General features: G+C 38.1%; 1 protein-coding gene across 15 annotated transcripts in view; it reads left to right on the forward strand.

Annotated features, from left to right (window-relative positions):
- Positions 1 to 17,778, forward strand: part of LOC122516025 (RNA binding protein fox-1 homolog 2) — a 71,163-nt gene that overhangs the window by 51,118 nt on the left and 2,267 nt on the right. For 5 of the 15 annotated variants that reach the window (XM_043633521.1, XM_043633522.1, XM_043633518.1 and 2 more), the window contains 6 exons: positions 3,234 to 3,288; positions 4,388 to 4,408; positions 11,971 to 12,118; positions 13,857 to 14,010; positions 15,157 to 15,220; positions 15,714 to 15,740. In XM_043633521.1, coding sequence (XP_043489456.1) covers positions 3,234 to 3,288; positions 4,388 to 4,408; positions 11,971 to 12,118; positions 13,857 to 14,010; positions 15,157 to 15,220; positions 15,714 to 15,740 — 469 coding nt within the window. Of the gene's footprint in view, positions 1 to 3,233; positions 3,289 to 4,387; positions 4,409 to 11,970; positions 12,119 to 13,856; positions 14,011 to 15,156; positions 15,221 to 15,713; positions 15,741 to 16,398; positions 16,420 to 17,778 lie in introns of those variants that run through there. The other 10 variants (XM_043633525.1, XM_043633516.1, XM_043633515.1 and 7 more) reach the window with 10 other exon arrangements.

Raw genomic sequence — 17,778 nt, forward strand, 5'->3', positions numbered from 1 at the left:
CCGTCGAGCAGAGAGCGGACGCGAGATACCGATTTGCCAAACTTTATTAAACTAAAAGTAGCTTAATTGATAAAGAGATAGGAAGGGAGGAGGGAGAGAAAGAGAGAGAGGAATGTTTGCAATTGCTCGCTACGTGGTAGACCACAGAGTGCATACGCTGCGTCCTATCTATTGTTGTTAGTGCCAAGTAAAAGCGGTTTAGATTGATCGAGCAACTCAATCAGGTAGTTGTTGGTTCGTATACTCTCTTGCTCTCATCTTTCTCCGTTTTGGAATACTTGGCCGAATGTGGCTGCATTTCTTGTCTTAACACACTTGCGATGTTTATTCATTATTTGCATTTGTTCGAATTCATAGAAATATAAAAATCGGTATCTTCGACGTTTCGTATTATTGAGAAAAGATTATATTTTGTCGCTTATAGAGCAATCCACCAACGTGGACGATTTCCGTTAGGCCTTATCACTGAAATTTGATTAAACATTTACAATCGAATAGCATTTGACGTTAGGAATAAAATCAGGCTGGCGGTTATTACGTCCACGTTCGTAGGATCGCCGATAAATTGAAACATCGTTGACGACGTTGAAGGGGTGGAAGCGCAACGGTTTAGGGAATTACAAATAAACCGATTAAAAAGGTTCATCTTATTTGAAGAAAAAAATCAAAAATATATTATGTCTTACGCAGATCTCTTGAGAAAAGAAACAAACAATGTCAGAAAGATGGGAACGAATAAAGAGAAAAATAAAAACGCGAGATTTGAGAAAAAACGCGAATTAGAGAGAGAGAGGGGGAGAGATAGAGAGAGAGAAAGAGAGAGAGATTGAACTAGAGAATAAATGAAACGATCGATCGCGTTAGATCTGCTATATTAGGATAAATCGATCGAGAAATATAATAATGGGTGAATGCCGATCGAGGACACTGAAGAGACTACTGAAAAATCAAACCTCGCTAAGTGTCCAAAAAGGTAAGGAACAAAATCAAAAATATACAAAATCTCAAAAAAAAAGTTATCACAGATGATAAAACACGGAAACAAGACGAGTGAGAGTAATGATAAAGAAAAAAAAAAAGTAAGAATAAGCTCGTCTTGGGTGCTCTCTCCCGCGTTCGCAGACCAGGTCCAAATCCTATATCGAACGGTCGATCTTTTTCAAAGCAACGTTATTGCTACGTGCACGTACTTTTCTTTCGCGCAATACTTTTTTCTTGCCTTTATTTTTTCTCAAATTACAACGAAAACGAGGAATATCTCTCGAATGTCCATTTATGGATTTTTTCTTCTTTTTTTTTTTATTGCAATATTTTTTTGACATTCATTAGAATAAGGTAATAGAAGTTCGATCGATTAATTCGAATGTTCTCGAACGCTTGGCTAAGGAGAACGCCGATAAAACTAAGAGTTTATCTATACGTATAATGGAAAACATAAGAGAGGCAAGCTATACGTTAACGTTAGTAAAAAATAGATTGTTTTACTCACATTCGGAAAAAAGTTAGCGCGTTTTCAGATATATTTCGTGCCGAATGTCAAAATTAGTTTCGAGTTACAGATACAGAATGTAATTTTAATTGCTTTGTCTTTTATCTTATATACGTTCTATTAGAATTTAACGAGAGGAAAATCGTTATTTGGCGAATAAGGAACAAACGCCTGGGAACGCGAAGGAGTTTAGTTCGTAAATACATATATAGATTGGTTTTCTAAATCGACGATGAATACGTTAGTAGATAACGTCGTCATTTGACCTCAACGAAGCTCGAGTTTTCGCATTTTGCAAGTCAAATTCGGGCGGAGGTCTTGCACTCCCTAGCAGTAACAAGGAAGGCCGCAGCGTGGTTAGTTTTCGATCAGGAAATTGACCAAAGTATCCTTAACAAGACTCCAAATCACCCACGTCGTTACTTTTATCGCGATCGCGGCCCGTCTTTTTATTTATATTTACATACGTACGTTAGGAATTATACGTACATATATCATATATTATAATTACAAGAGGAATCAAAGAAATAATACGAAAGCAGAGGAAAAGGAGCCCTCCTTCCGCCAAGCGTTCGATCCAATGTCGATGTAGAAAAACATGAATTATTGCTCGATCGGACCAACGAGCGAAATGTTCTCTATACCTATATGCATACCTATGTATGTATATCGTCTCTATCTAGCCGTTCGTTCTATTCGAATATTTCGCTTGGTCGTTTTTTGTAAACACGAAATTGTCACTTCAATTAAACTCGTTCTAATTTAATATTTCAAATTGCTGATTCTCACATTTTATGAACGTTCTACGAACAAAGCTTTGAACGGTATTTCTCACGCTTAATAATTAATTTAATACTATGCCTTTTTGATCGAACTTTAAATTCAACGATCGTCGTAAATTATCCGACTTCGAAACGTATCTCTAATGTCAATTTACTTGAATTTTCTTTCCAAGTACGTTATTTATACTTGAATTAACATAATATTAATCTTATTTGTTGTTGTATTTTCGAAGTCGGAAATTCGAGTAATTATAAGAGAGATTCTTTTGGTTGTAGGTTCTGTTGATGTTTTCCCGATGACAATGTAAATTACCTTGAAATCAGATCGATTTAACGTATAAAGCGATGAATAAGATGAAACAAGACGCTTCATCTTTGAGATTATTTTGGAAATAAGAAAAAAGAGAGTTATCTGAATTCAAAGTAAAAGTGTTCATCCGTCGATCGTGCGCGCGTCGAGGATACGTTGGACGAAATACGTTGTAGTTTCAATTATCTTCTTAATCTTTTCTTTCTTTTTCTTTTTCTTTTTCTTTTACTTTTTCTTTTTTTTTTATGAAGAGATGTACTCGACGCGCGAACAGACGTACAATCCTAACGCGAAGAATGTCAGTTTTTGGAGAGAGAAGAAAAAGAAAAAGAAACTCGAATCGATGCACATCGAGTAGTATCTATTCATTATCGCCTGCTTTGGCGGTTATCAAGAAATTACCGTCAACGCTTGCTCCGGTAATCTATATCGAACAAGCATAGCATTAAAACGTAGTAGTGCATCGTTCGAGCGTTCTTTTTCAAATATTCGACTCGTGCGTGGCCGTTAACTATTCCAAAATTAATAATACATTTACTACTTCGCATATCTGATAATTTTATAGTCGCGAACTTTGCACGAGTCGAGACAATTTATTTTCGCGCTAAAGAATTAAGAGAGCTTTACTAATACAATATTTTCAAATTGACAGGTGAACAATGCAACGGCGAGAGTGCAGACGAAAAAACCACCGACGGTACCCAACGGTAGGTTAAAAAGTTTTTTTCAACTATATCAAATGTATCGTCAATACAGTGAGTATTTATCGATTGTTATCGCGTTTGCTAAGATAGTAACGTGACTCGCAAGGTTAATCAGTGTTATAAATAATTAAATGATCGCGTTTCCCTGCCAAGTGTTTCTTCATTCGAACGCGTCGCTATTTAATTTTAATCACATACGACTCGTTCTCGTTTGACAATATAAACGCGTTTTTCCATTCTATGCGATAAAAATTCGATTGTTACACTCATGTACGCGAATTTAAAATATTTTACAAATGAGTCGACCGTCGGAGCTGACATAAGTCGAGGAGGAAGAAATTGATCGTAGACTTGGAAATTTAGATCTCCATTACCCAATCTCGATAGCCTAACTCAATTAAATAGATCAAAACTCTTTTCGTACTGGTAGATGGGAATAACTTTGGTAGCACTAGTGACAATAAATTGATAGCTAATTTTATTATCCTCCCTTGTAGCTATCTATTTCTCTTTCCAACTAGATCTAATGCGGGAACGTAAAAGGACCGCGCGCATTTAATTATAGCATTATTTATCCAATTTATCGATCCAACATTTTCTCCGTAAGGGCGAAAGAGATAATTCAAAGTCGTGATGTCAATAATAAAGTCACGTTTTTTATGTTCAATGTATTTTTGATAGTGAACGTTGCTGAAATCATGTTTGAAGGAAGGGTAGAACCCTTTTTGTTTTCATTTCCAGAGAGTCAACGATAAATTTTCCTTCCGTTTAATCGACTTTCATTTCACGGGGTAATCTATCGTAAATTTATTAATTTGGTATGCGATTAAGCCGGGCGGGTGGGGGTCATCATCGACGTGATGATTAGAAAATCTAGAAAGGGGACGGAAAATTCGAATAATTGTTCACCTTCCGGTTCATTAAGAGCCGTTTTGCCGAATGATACAGATGGCGACGAAGCTAATCACGCAATAGTACGATCAATCTTTTCGTTTGTCGCGCTTCCCAACTAAAACGCCATTGCTACGCTTTCCAACATGGCGGCAATTATCGTCGAGGAAAATAGAAAGAAAGTAAGGAAGAAAATTGTTTTCTGTTGCAGTTTGCGTTCAATGGCCAGAGGGTAGGTGCATCCACGACGTGTCCGAGTCGGCACTGCTGATTCTCTGCTACGAAATCCGTGAAAATTGCCACGGATTTTCGTAAAGGCGATCTATAAACAAAAAAAGACAAGGCAACGACGTTAATGAGACGACAAAAGACGGACGGTGTAGAAAACTACGAAAAATAAGCAAAAAACAAATAATAAGAAAAAGAAAATCTTCTCGGGCAAGCCCAAGAAAGTGACTAAAAAACGCAACCGCTTTCTTGAAACGCAAACCATAAGTTTTCTTCGTTTCGCTAAACGGGAAAGAAAAATAACATACGTCTCGAGTGAAGGAAAGAGAAAAGTTAACAACACAGAGCCGCCACATACCACGACCAAGCCAAACAAAACAGCCACGAATATGTTATAGATAAAAGTCAAAAAGAGGAAAAAAGGGGGAAAAGAAAATACATATTTACAATTAGGAATATTTTGTCCTCGTCCATCATTTTGTTTGCGATAGTAAAAACGTAACGATAATCCACGCGTAGTGCTTTTCTTTAAAAGATTTCGATTAGTTTCATTGGCGAAGAAAAGAAACGCTCAACCTTCTTTCTCTCTTTTTTTTGTCTTTTTCTTCTTTCTTTTTCTTTAGTTTCTTGTCTCGCACTCAACCACATATACCTATACTTATACTTATGTATCTATATACGTATAAGTACTTTGTCTCAATCGATTCTCCCTTAGGAAATATGCTTAGTTAAAAAAGATTCTAATTCTATAATTTATTTTATTCCTTTTTTTTGTTTATTATTATTTTATCCAACGACTTAGAAGAGTCATTACAGTTAACAAGCGTAAATTTAGGAGGGACGCGTATGAACAGCATCGAACGCTCATTGATTAGAGGCAGATTAACGAGACGTTTCTGTTTAGAAGAAAAAAGGGACAAAAAGTATGACGGTGCGATAAGATCTTTCTATCATTATTAACCTCGACAAAAAAATACTCTTTTTTACAATTATATAACTATTAATCTTCGCGTGGTTCGCCAAGGTTTGATAAAGCTACTTACATATAACGAAATTGTAACAGGGTATCGAATAGTGCCACTTTTTCGATAGGTATTTTTTAAGAGCGCACTCAAGTGATATATATTTTTTTTATACACATACACACATTACTATAAACAGCGCTACGACAACATCATTTTGCGTATATCTATATTCATTTGAAGATTCAGCGATATTTCTAGAATTGGAGACATTGCCGTGGTCGCTTTTTTCTACAAGATATATAAACTTTTCTAATCTTTTTTAGTCTTTCTTAGAGAATATTTTGCATTTCAATACTTGGAAATTTCCGAGATAGAGAATTACTATTGCTGATATAAATGCAAACAATCATGTCACCAAATTATTCCAAATTTGTCGAAAGGTCGCTTTTTCTTCGTGATATAATGCTTTCTAGTCTAATATAATATTATATTAATAGAACAATAGAACATATTGAAATAATATGTATTCCATAATGATAAGGTGACTATAACTAAACGGAGAGAGAGAGAGAGAGAGAGATTGAGAGATTGAGAGAGAGAGAGAGAAAGAGAGAGAGGTATAATGTGTACGGAAATGTTGGTTAAATTATTTTTAAATAAGTAAATACTCAAGGTGAGAGTATGCAATGCAAGACGAATTGCAAGGAACATATTTTATTCTTTCCAAGATATTATAAAGAAAAAAGGAAATGTACGTTGTTCTAATGCCGAGAAAAATATTGAAGTCGAAGGAAAGCGGAAGAAAGCAACAACGAAGAAACGCAGAAGAAAAGAAAAGAAAAGAAATCAGGACGAACCGTTCATTTTGCGGTGTACACTCGAATCGTTCCTTTTCACCAGTTAGACAGATATCGATTATACCAAAAATTCCTTTCATTGGAAATGCTTTCCAATATAATCAACGATACCAACTTTGACGATTTATCAAAGTTTTTCTCTCTCAAATTTTGTCTCTGAAAGTTGTTTTTTATCTTCATGAATGTACGTACACTTGAAACTCTCTTTACATATTTACATATGTGCTTTCGATAAGGCCAAAAAATTGTTTTACGTAAAGAAAAAGTAAAGATAGCGGGCATGCGTTTTATCGTACAAGAAGCGTCTACGAACACATTTTTATCAAGGGTACGCTCGTAGTATTTTATATAATATATAATCATTTGTGAAAAGAACAAATTCTCCTATAAGAACGATTTGCTTGAAGAAACAAAAAAAGGAATTGGTTAGATCGACCGTTTGCATGAGTCGTATTCCATCTTACGTTTTTCTCTTATATTTTCTATCGTTTACACGTTGATAAGATCCCTAGGTGCTTCATTATCCCTCTCGACCCATCAAAGAGAGCCCCTACATTCTTACCGTACTCACGCATTCTCTTTGATTAGCAGACGCCGATTTCGGATGTACATATATATATATATACAATAAATACGCACGCACACGGATCGTGAGTCATTTTTATGGTAAATGGAACGCGATTAATTTTCCAGAAGCTTCATCCTCTTAAAAAAAAGAAACCAATTATTATTGCTTGTCTGTTGCTACAACGAAAGTCAAAGAAGGGACAGACAACGCGTACGATTGATTTTTGGAAAAACTTTGCTCACGGAATTTAAGAAGAGGAGACGACGTTGCTAAAGAAGAAGGTATCAAAGAAAATTATGACCGCGATGCTTGCCGATTCCAGTGGAAGAGAAGGGATAAAGTATTTGAGGACCGAAAACGGAGGAGAAGGAAGTTACGGGACCAAAAAGGAGCAAAAGGAGTTTAAAAAATAAGGTCAGCACTGACGACAAAGTAACAAAAAAAGAAAAAACAGAGCCGCGGGCATGGAAAAGGAAGCGCGCGAGAATGCGTAGATTGCGGGGGAGAAAAAGATATAAGTATACGAACTGAACGCGATCCGATCCGATCCGATCCGCGTGTAGCTTCTCTCACTCTTTCTTTCGCCTCGTTCTTCCTTATGTTCTTCCTCGTCTTTTTTCTTTTTCTTCTCCCGCCCACGTCTCTCCTCTTCTCACCTCTATCGTATCTAAATACGATCGTACCCCTCTCTATCGTATCAAAATTATTAAATTGTAAAGTAGATAAATAGAGAGAGAGATACAGGAGAGGAGGAAAGACGGCCATCCTCCCACGATCGATCCCTGTGAAAAAGCATCTCTTATATTTATTACCGACCACCGTTCTTCCGAACTTCTTCTCCTCTTTCCTCTACCATTCACCCTCAGTTCCTTAGGAGAATCTCGCCTGGTAGCTTTTAGTCTAGGGCTCTCTCTGTCCAGTGGTAAAAGCATGAGGTATTTTCGTATGTGATAATTCGTATGATTTATTAATTATCGTATTTACCATTAACCCACATCGCCTTTCTATGTTCCCTGTCACGAACAACACTCGACACATTTTATTCTCCTCTTCCTTTTCTTCTTCCTTCTCTTGGTCAATTCGTCTCTCGCTTTCCGACCGAGAATTACCTCTTACTTCCTAATTCCCGTTCGATATAAAATCTTTCATTACGATCGGTCGAAACGCATCTTCGCAGGATAGATTTTTTGTACTTGTTTTCTAATATTTCATAGCTCGATATTTGGCCTTAATATATTTATCATATACTATATTATTTTTATGCGTGTCGATTGACGATTGCCCGGACGATGGCGCAATCGTTTCGTTGAATTCGAATAGTTTTGGTCAAAATAAGAGACCCGCGTCTCCTTTCATTCGCCCGATCGATTATCCTCTCCAACCTCCTTCACTCTCTTCTCTTTTCGCATCTCATACGTATATATGTATGTGTAGACGAAACATACGTACATAAATACGTACGTACGTACCTACATAGATATACATATGTATATTCATCTAATATGTTCGCTCTCAACATGCATATATATATGTATATTATATAGATTTTTAAATTGTTACTATTACACAATATATAATCACGGTAATGCGCCACATATTCACTGGTTGATGACTGTCTCGTTGACAAAGGCCCGTACCTTGCCTGTGGTTGTGCTTGGTTGTGGTTGGAGCGGTTTTGGGAGAGAATTTTTTACTTGCTTCTTTTTTTAATATTATTACCTTTTTTAATTTGCACGTCTCATGTCGTGGCCTTGGCTTGCCTTCATATGAGATTCACCTATGACTTATGTATATATGTATGTATGTACGCGATCTCGTATATCTTTGCAAACGTATGATACTTTTTTATATTTATATATATATATATACAATTTATTTATTGATGACGTGTACATGTATAATATGTATGCACGCGTACCAAAATACGTATATATAGCGTACATATAGACATAAAGACAGGCGTATATATAAGAAGCGCTTGCGTTGCTTCACGAGTACGCTCGTGCAGTACGTACGCGTTACGTGTATATACGCGTATTTCTCTGTATACGTATCGTAGAACATGTCTATACATATATGCACGCATGCATATATGTATGTATTTATATCGCTCGTATTCATTGCGTAATTAATCACTCGATTTACGAATTAATTGCGATTGAATACGCGTATAATGTATAACTACATAGAGATACGTATCTATAGATTATAATACATTATAATTTCATACGTATGATACGTGCGTCCTGGCAGTCGTACGTCAATTAACAATAATTGCACCTACATGTTATGTACATTACGAAAGGCTGATGTAAGTAGATTTTATTGAGGCCGATCTCTTTCCTCTTTCTGTCTCCTTTTCTTTTGTACTTTGTTCTTTTATACTCTTCTTTCGTAGTCTAATTTTATTCATTTTTATTTTTTTTTTTTTTGACAAATTTTCTTTTTCTTTTCCTTTTACTTTCCTCGGAAGTATCTATTGTGCGTATATTCTTTTTTCTCTTTTTTTATTTATTTGATTTTCTCATTTTTCCCTTCTATTAGTCCGATGCGTACACATGTATGTATCGTATATCGTCTAATTGCTATTAGTTTCAAAGGGAGTAACGATTCTCTTTCATCGGCACGATAAAAGAGAACGAGAAGCATGCTGGCCTCCTTTTATGAAATCGCTTTATTTTTCTTCAAAATGTATGTTTTTCTCTTATATATATATATATATATATATATATATCTTTCTCTTTCTCTTGCTCTTTCTCTTTCTCTATCTATCTGTCCACCTTTTCTTTTTTCTTCTCTTTTTTCCGTTCATCTTATCATCCTGTAGCTCTTCCTATGCAGGCTGCCATGACAGCACGATCTTGTTAAAAATTAATATTGATCTTGAAAATCGTTTAAAAATATGTAGTATCTTATTATCGATGGAATCGTGTGGCACGGCGCATCAGTCAGCTAGAGACTCGAGACTCATTTTTTTGCCGGCAAAATATTGCTCTGTACGAGTTGAAATATTCCGATTCCGCGTACAAATCAAACACGTTTCTTTATTTTCCAGTAAATCTTGTAATTTAACATTAATTACGTATCAACGACTAGGATCTCTATTGATAATTCTTATATTTTGTCTAATATATTGCAAAACTCGAATAGAGATAGGGGAGGGGCTGGATGTAAAAGCGTCCTTTCAATATCATTTCCCCTTGTATTTTACGAAGCAAGTTGAGAGTTTTATTTTTGGACGAGTCAGCGTCCCGCACGTGTTTGACCTCTGTTCTCCTTTTATGTCTGGTTAACGTTCATATCGTTCCGCTAATGATCTCCTTTTATACTTTTTTTCAATTATCTACTTCCGATCGGTCGATGATTGCGCAGAAATTCTTCAAGATTATATTCAATTTGGTAGAGATCAAGCGTTATTTGAGAAATACGTTCGCGTTCGATCGTTCCAATGGTCAAATGTTTTCTCTTTTCGTTTATGGCACCGCACATAGACGCACAAGTTGTGTTATAAAAGAATGATAGACGAAAAATGTGTATTTGTGAAAAGCGTAGAGAGAAAAGAATGCAAAAAAAATGAAAGGTAGTGGAGAATGACAAAGATGGATAGCAGAGAAGGAGAAAGAAACGTATAGATGGAGAGAGAGAGAGAAAGAGAGAGAGAAAGAGAGAGAGAGAGAGAACTGGTTGCGGGTGGATGCTGGCAGCAGCATTTATTGATCGCTCAGCAGCAAGCACACCTCTCCCTCCCTCTCTCTCTCTCTCGCTTTCTCTTTCTCTTTCTCTTTCTCTTTCTCTCTCGTCTCTCTACGGCATCAACCCCTTCGTAGAGGCTCGTTCGAGCCTCTCATCTCCTTCCGCTGCCACCCCTCTATTCTCTTTCCCTCCGTTTTTCGTAATTTCCATCGTAGTCTCGAAGCCTCTAGGCACTGGATTCGATCATAATAATTACTCGAGCAACCCTCTTTTCTCTCTCGCTATCATTTCCTCTAGTCGTTATCGATGGTTCTTCGTTTCTCTCGTTTACTCATTCTCCCGATATCTTTGAACGTTCGAACAAACAGCTTGTTCTTTCTCGCATTATTTCGAGGCTTGCTTATGTTAATTACAATTAGACGATCGTTAACGACGAAGCGAAGAAAGTTAAATAAAGATCGTTATTAAAATATCGCGGAGAAAGATCGGTTAATAAGTATATCCGGCCAATATACATAAACTTTTCAAGTGGTTTGAAATATACGTCCCTCAGTCATATCACGAGTTCTTTCGTGGCGGAAATTAGGCGAAAAAGACGGCACCTCGTAAGGCACGTCACGTTTATCGAGCTCCAACAGATGGGATCATATCGCGGCCAGTGTTTCGGTCTTAATTACGGAGAGCACGCGAAGTACGAATCACTTCGATCGCTTGTCCACCAAGAGAAGCCAATTGGAAGAAGGGAAAGATCTTTCTGAAGAGGAAGGAAAAATGACTACCGAAGAATAGGTCGTATAGAGGACAGAAAGAAATAAAGCGTTTACAAGGGATAGTATATAAATGAAGATCGCGATAGAGGCGAACGGGTGTTATCGTGTGTATTCGGCGACACGCGAACAGTGGCTTCGTAAAATATCGAAATTTTCGTAAGAAAAAAGGAAGCTTCCAAACGATCCTACCGCAAACTCGCATAAAGATTGGATGAATGACCGACCTCGTTGGAAAATTAATCGTTTTCTCGATAATTCCCCAATGGACCGTGTGCTCGAAGATAAGACTTTTCTCTGACATTTGTATATTCGGACACGCGCGACGGGACGTCCACGCAAACATCCCAACGTTTACCTAAGACTAGTCGAATTAAACTATCTCTCTCCTATTTCCCTTCGTCCTCGATAAATGCGAACGATTGACCTGCCAATTGAAAATAATCAGCAACCTCTTAACGTACGTCACGAGATAAGTGGAAAAAATCTAGGTCGCGTGGGATTAAGGATCGGGGATTAGGTTGTAGTGGAATATCGTCGTAACGGGTAATCGATGGAAAGCAAAAAAAGAAAAAAAGAGTCTCGACCACTAGACCGAGCGCCGTGACGCGCGCCGTTACGCGATCGACTAGGAAAAAGGGATAGAAAGGGAAAGAAAAGAAAAGAAAAGTGTTTAAGGCAAAGGACTAATGAAAGAAAAACGTGGGAAAACGCAGGATACAGGTTGCCGGCGATGCCGTGGAGCTGGCTGGGTGCGGCGGCGCCATCGGCAGCCGCGGCTGCGGCCGTTGCAGCAGCCGCGGTCACCCCATCCCCCGCAGCTGCACCCCTCGTCCTTACACCAAGGGCGGCGGCGAGACGAAGGTACAGACAATAAACACGATTTTCCCTTTTCCCGAACATTAACCTTAATTCTTAATCCTCTCTCTCTCTCTTTCTCTCTCTCTCTCTCTCTCTCTATCTCTCTCTCTATCTCTCTCTCTCTCTCTCGCTTTCGCGCTCTAGTTTACGGCGTTCAATAAAGCGCGGACAAAGCTTCGGATCTTTCCCACGACATAACGCTTCTTCTTCGTCCTTGCGACTCGTGTAATCATATTCATAATTGTAACACTTCCATCGCACAAGAGATCAAAATTCTCATTGCGTTTGTGTTATAGCTTTTTTCTCTTTCTCTTTGTCTCTTTGTTATACCTCTATTTATCTCACACCCCCCTTGGAATGTGCCTGCACTGTTTATGCATATAACACCAAGCATTGCTCATGATAGACCTAGTAGACTGTAGAGTGCCGAATATAGTATTATGTATCTACTTACATAGCTCGAATCGCTCCTCGATGAATCAGCCTATCGTCAAAGTTAAATGATATACGCGCGGCGGTGGATCAAGAGAGCCAACTTGTTCGGTAAAATTCATTCTTATCGATTACGTTTTTGGTGTTGTTATTGTTTCGCGTTGATGTTGCTAATGTTATTGTTGTTGTTTATTATCGATATTCACACGTTTTAACCGATTTATCGCATATCATCCTAGTCTCATATTTTAAAGAAGCTGAAACTGAAAGAAATATTTCGGCCGAGATTGCGTTTTGTAGTTGTATAGTTTTAGACTCGCGTATCTCTTCTCTCTCTCTCTCTCTCTCTCTCTCTCTCTCACTTCAGTCGTTGAATTTAACGAGTATACAATTGTTCGAGTCGGTTCATTTTGAATTGTTCATTGAAAAAAATAGGAAGGCTCCGTAAGTTGTAAAATGGAAGCGTGCTTGCCTCTTCGTACAATATACTTCAAAAACCCTACAGCGTATTTTCGCGAAATGCTCTTCTTTTTCGACATCGTTATATTTCGTTTGGAAAAAAAAGCGTGTGTAAATTAATGACGGTCTCTTTCCGAGTGCGAACTAGCATCGGTGAATGTACGCTTCGTACGTGCTCGCACTTTTCAAGCAGTTATTTAACGCCCACGAGTCTGACGCAAAGGATGCTGGCTAAAGGTAGGCAGAAAAGTATCTCCTCTGTCCTCTCTTCTGCTCCTATTTTTTTCCTTAGTTCGTCTTTAGTGAGAGAGAGAGAAAGAGAAAGAGAGAGATGATAAAAAAATGAAGAAACATCGAAGAACGTCTCGTTCGACGAAACCAAGAAAGTCTCTCATTCGATATTCCTTCGTAGATGTTAATTCTCCAATTCTGAAAACTGACTCGCGTAATCCTTCTTATCTTCTCAAATACGACCGAGTATGATTTTGCTCACAAATCGTGCAAGCTCTGGAATATTTCAGATTATACGATGCTGAACATTCTCAAAACTTTTCTCTCCCCCCATACCTTTACTTTTCTCACTCTTTCTCTCTCTGTCTATCTCTATCTGTCTATCTATCTATCTATCTATCTATCTATCTATCTAAATAAATAAAAGGAAATCTCGTAAGACAGTCTGTGCGCTTCGTCTCGGGCAATTAGCCACGCGGCATTCAACCAGTATCCAACCAGCCGATCAATGTATCCTGCAAAAGTTGACAAAATGAGGAGGAGATGAAAATAATAAGAAAAAAAGAAATGAAGAAAAAAGGTAAGAAAACAAAATGTTGGCATGTGCGCATTGTTTCAGCTGCAGCATTAAGAGGAGTGGCAATTCAAAGAGGAAGAGTTGGAGCGGCAAGGGCAGCTTTTCCGAGCAGTGCGGCGGCATTGGCGTTGGCCAGAAACCCAGGGCCGCTCGCGGCCGCGGCCGCTGCAACGGCTCTTCATCCCTTTGCGCCTGCGTAAGTACACTTATTTTCTTTCTTGACGCTTTTGCTCTCTCTTTCTCTCTTTCTATCTCTGTCTCTCTCTATCTCTCTCTATCTCTCTTTCTTTCTGTCTATCGTCTTTTACTCAGTCTTTCCACTTTCCCAGACATCTTTGAAATTGTATCATACAAATTTGCAAAAAGCTTCGCGTCTCAACGGTTCATAGTAAAGATATAAGCGATATTGCGGTTCCTCCAATGTCATTGTGATAGGTAAACGATCAAAATTATTTGTGAATGCGACGAAAATAATTTGAAAAAGAGCATGTCTTTTTTGAGATAGTCGGCCACGCTTTTCCGCCAAATTTTTCTTTCAAGTTTCTTCTTGGCATCCCATCGATTTCACAAAGGATCGAGGAGATCTTTGCATGAATATTTTTTGTCCGGATCGTAAGATCTATGTGGTAAACAATGCTTCTTTAATCATCGAGAGGAAGGAGATATAAAGCGTACACGCGACAAACGATTCGAATTCCAAACGACTGCGAAAAATCTAGTAAAAGAACAATATTTATTTTATTACATTAACGATTTGTTTATGAAGTATGTAAAATTGGAAGGACGATTCGTTTGTCGCAAAGAAAGAAGAAGCTTCGCTACACGTTTTGCCCGTTTGCTTTTGTGTATTTCATAGATAAATAGATACAACATACATGGTGTGTAAATATAATATATAATACGTGAGAATATGTAGGTTGCATCTGCACGAACTCGGGCCGCAGCAAGGAACTAATCCTAATGCGTTACGTAAATTACGATCATTTTGTAGCTACGGAGAATGGAGGAGAGAGCCCCCTAGTTCATCTCCCTTTTTTGCAAACACATCAGACAAAGTAACCGTTCTCTGCCTTCGTCGATTTTTTTCGAGCGCGTTCAAACAACAATTTTTCGAAACGAGAAGATCGATTACGCGACAATTACACCTAATTTTTCCTAAACTTTAAATCGGATAGTAAATCGAGGAAAAAATAAATAATAGAGCAGACTGACGCTTCGATCGACTTTCTTCGACCTCCTCAATAATATATAAATCTCCTGAACCCTTCCCCCTAAACCCTCCATCTTCACCTAAAATAGCTGAGATATAATCGCTGATTTTGTTGGTTTTAATATTTTTCAGCGTCTACTACGACCCCTTCTTGGCAGCACACGCAGCGACACAGGACCCCAACTACAGGCTACAGGTGAGAATCTGCGCTTCAACGTGAGAGATATATTTTTCTTACGCAAGATATATCCGCTTCCGGTGCACGGAGCGACAAACGCGGCGGGAAGAGGAAGAGAGACGTAAGAAGGAGCAGCTTAGGAGCGACGAAAAAATATCAGAGCGTAAATTTGGCAAATTTACCAAATCGGTTACGTTTTCATGGAACCGCGTCCTTGTTTTGCTCCAAAAAATATTTCGAGCTTATTCAGCCGCGATTGCTTTACGCATAAGTGACTTTCACAGTGTCAACGTATGCGTGCATGTGCATTCGCGAGATCGCTTCCAATTTGACAATAGAATCGAAACGAAACGCCCTTCCATGATATCTTTCCGAAATAAAGAAAACAAGGAAAATTTCTGTTACGACAATAGTTAGGGTGAAGAATCGCGCGTGCACCGTGTCAGAGCGGAAAATTTCGATTTGGTAGGAAAACGTTAACTAAAGTCTATTGATTTACGGACCCGTTTAGTTGGAATGGCCACAAGCTACTGCCGAAGTTAGTCGTCATGTTTTCTGCAAGCCTTGCTATCACACGAAATGCAAAAGAGCACCGAATAATGATCTTCGGGTCACAAATCATTCTAATCCTTCTCGCCTCTATTTTGATCGTCGATCAGGCATTGTCGTTGTTTCCATGCTCTCTGCATACACACGCATACTTGTTACTCGTATACTCTTTCTCTGCCTCTGCCTTTCGCGTTGCGACGTGCGCTATCTCACTTTTTTTCTATTCTCTTCAAATCTCGAGAAGAGCCCAGCCTCTCTTCTCTCTCTCTCTCTTTCTTTCTTTCTTTCTTTCTTTCTCTCTCTTCTCCACTCTTCTCTTTTCTCTTTCTTTGTTTCTTTCTTTCTTTCGTCTCTTTCGTCTCTTTATATAGGTAATATAAAGAGATGTGCAAAGTAAAAAGGAAATCGCAAAGAGTGAAAACCTCGCCGTCGAAGGGAGAGAGAGCAAACGTCGTCTCCCTTCGCTCTAATAGAAGAGAGATTGTTTTCCTTTCATCCTTTTCCTTCTCTCTTATTTCGTGTTTTGTTTTGTTTTTCTCTGAAAGAAGAGAGGTAGAAAGTGGGAGATAAAATATTATGTAAATAGCGCAATATCGAAGATCCTCGCGCACTGAAACTTCTTTTCAGGTTTGCCGTTTGTGTTTCAGGCTAAAGCACCCGCTCTGGAGGTAGGATTTTTATGGGTGGTCCGCCCATGCAAACGTATTTCTCTATCTCTCCTTTGGTTTAACTATTTGTTTCTCTATTTTATTTATTTTCATTTTCTTTTATTTTCATTTTCTTTTATTTTCATCCGTTACAACAGCATATTATGCTTTCCTACCGTCTCTTTTTATTCTCTTCTTATCGTTCTTGCTTATAGCAAAAAATCGTAAAGGATGTTCGCCGATCGATCGTAGAATAGCAATTAAATTAAGGTCGCTTATTTGGAATTTATAAAAGAAAGGTGCCGAACTTGTGTTAAAGCAAAATATCATTTCGCAGAATAGTAGTTGCATTTTATAAATACGCTTGGGCAAATATTTCTCTCTTACCTCGAATCAAGCACGAAATAATCTTTTGTCTGGAAAATGAGAGGAAACGCGTGCGAGTGGGTTTTTTTTTATTTGTGCTCTCTGGCACACGGTGATCCTATTTAAGAGACGTTTCGCACTGAAAACGAGATTATCAATTCCGTTCCTTACCTATCAAGGATTAATCCTAGAATGTAGGAGTACGATTGCAATCTTTAAACGTTATACACCGTTGAATTAAATCTCTTTTCTTAGCTCTTTATCCCCAAATATATTACGACCAAGGAGGAAATTTAACGAGATCGGCGAACGCTTTGCGACAAAGAACTCTTTCGACAATCGAATCTCTTTCTTTCCTTTTTGGTTCATTTCCCCGGTGAAATTAAATCGCTGCTACGCTTTCGTTTTTTACTGCTCTTTCTCCTTTCTTCTTTCCCGTCGAGATCTCGTTAGTTGCATCTCTATTGTTTTTCACTTGTACCAAGTTACAAAGTTACGTAACGCGCACGTCGATTGCGTAGATCGTACGTTTTTCTTACACCAGATAATAACTCTATATTTGTTATTCTTATTTACATATATATTTTATTTCTATTTATTAACGCCAGATTCTCTCTTTGGGTTGCATATAGGTACTTGTATACCCCGATGCATTCGTAATAACTTGCATTGTACTCGCATTGTACTCGCATTTAATAAACTTGTGTATATCTTTACGTAGGCGTAGGTATACATACCTGTACGTACGTATACAGATTTAAATATTGCATAAACCCACCGCAATACCTCTCGTAGATGGCTTCGAGTTTTTGCGTTTCCCCGCAAAGTATCGACAGTGTCGAAAGATGTACAATTAGGTAAATCGACCTACACTAATGTTTTTAATACCACTAGGCATGCTTCTAGTGGAACCAAGTAGATACCTCCCCTTTAAAAAAAAATAACAGGAAATAGTTCATGAAAACTCCATTGAATGAACATTACCGTCATCGTTCTTTGCGTGTTTTCGAACTC

The sequence above is a fragment of the Polistes fuscatus genome, unplaced genomic scaffold (assembly GCF_010416935.1).
Source record: "Polistes fuscatus isolate 324 unplaced genomic scaffold, CU_Pfus_HIC Scaffold2, whole genome shotgun sequence".
NCBI classification, from domain to species: Eukaryota; Metazoa; Arthropoda; class Insecta; order Hymenoptera; family Vespidae; genus Polistes; species Polistes fuscatus.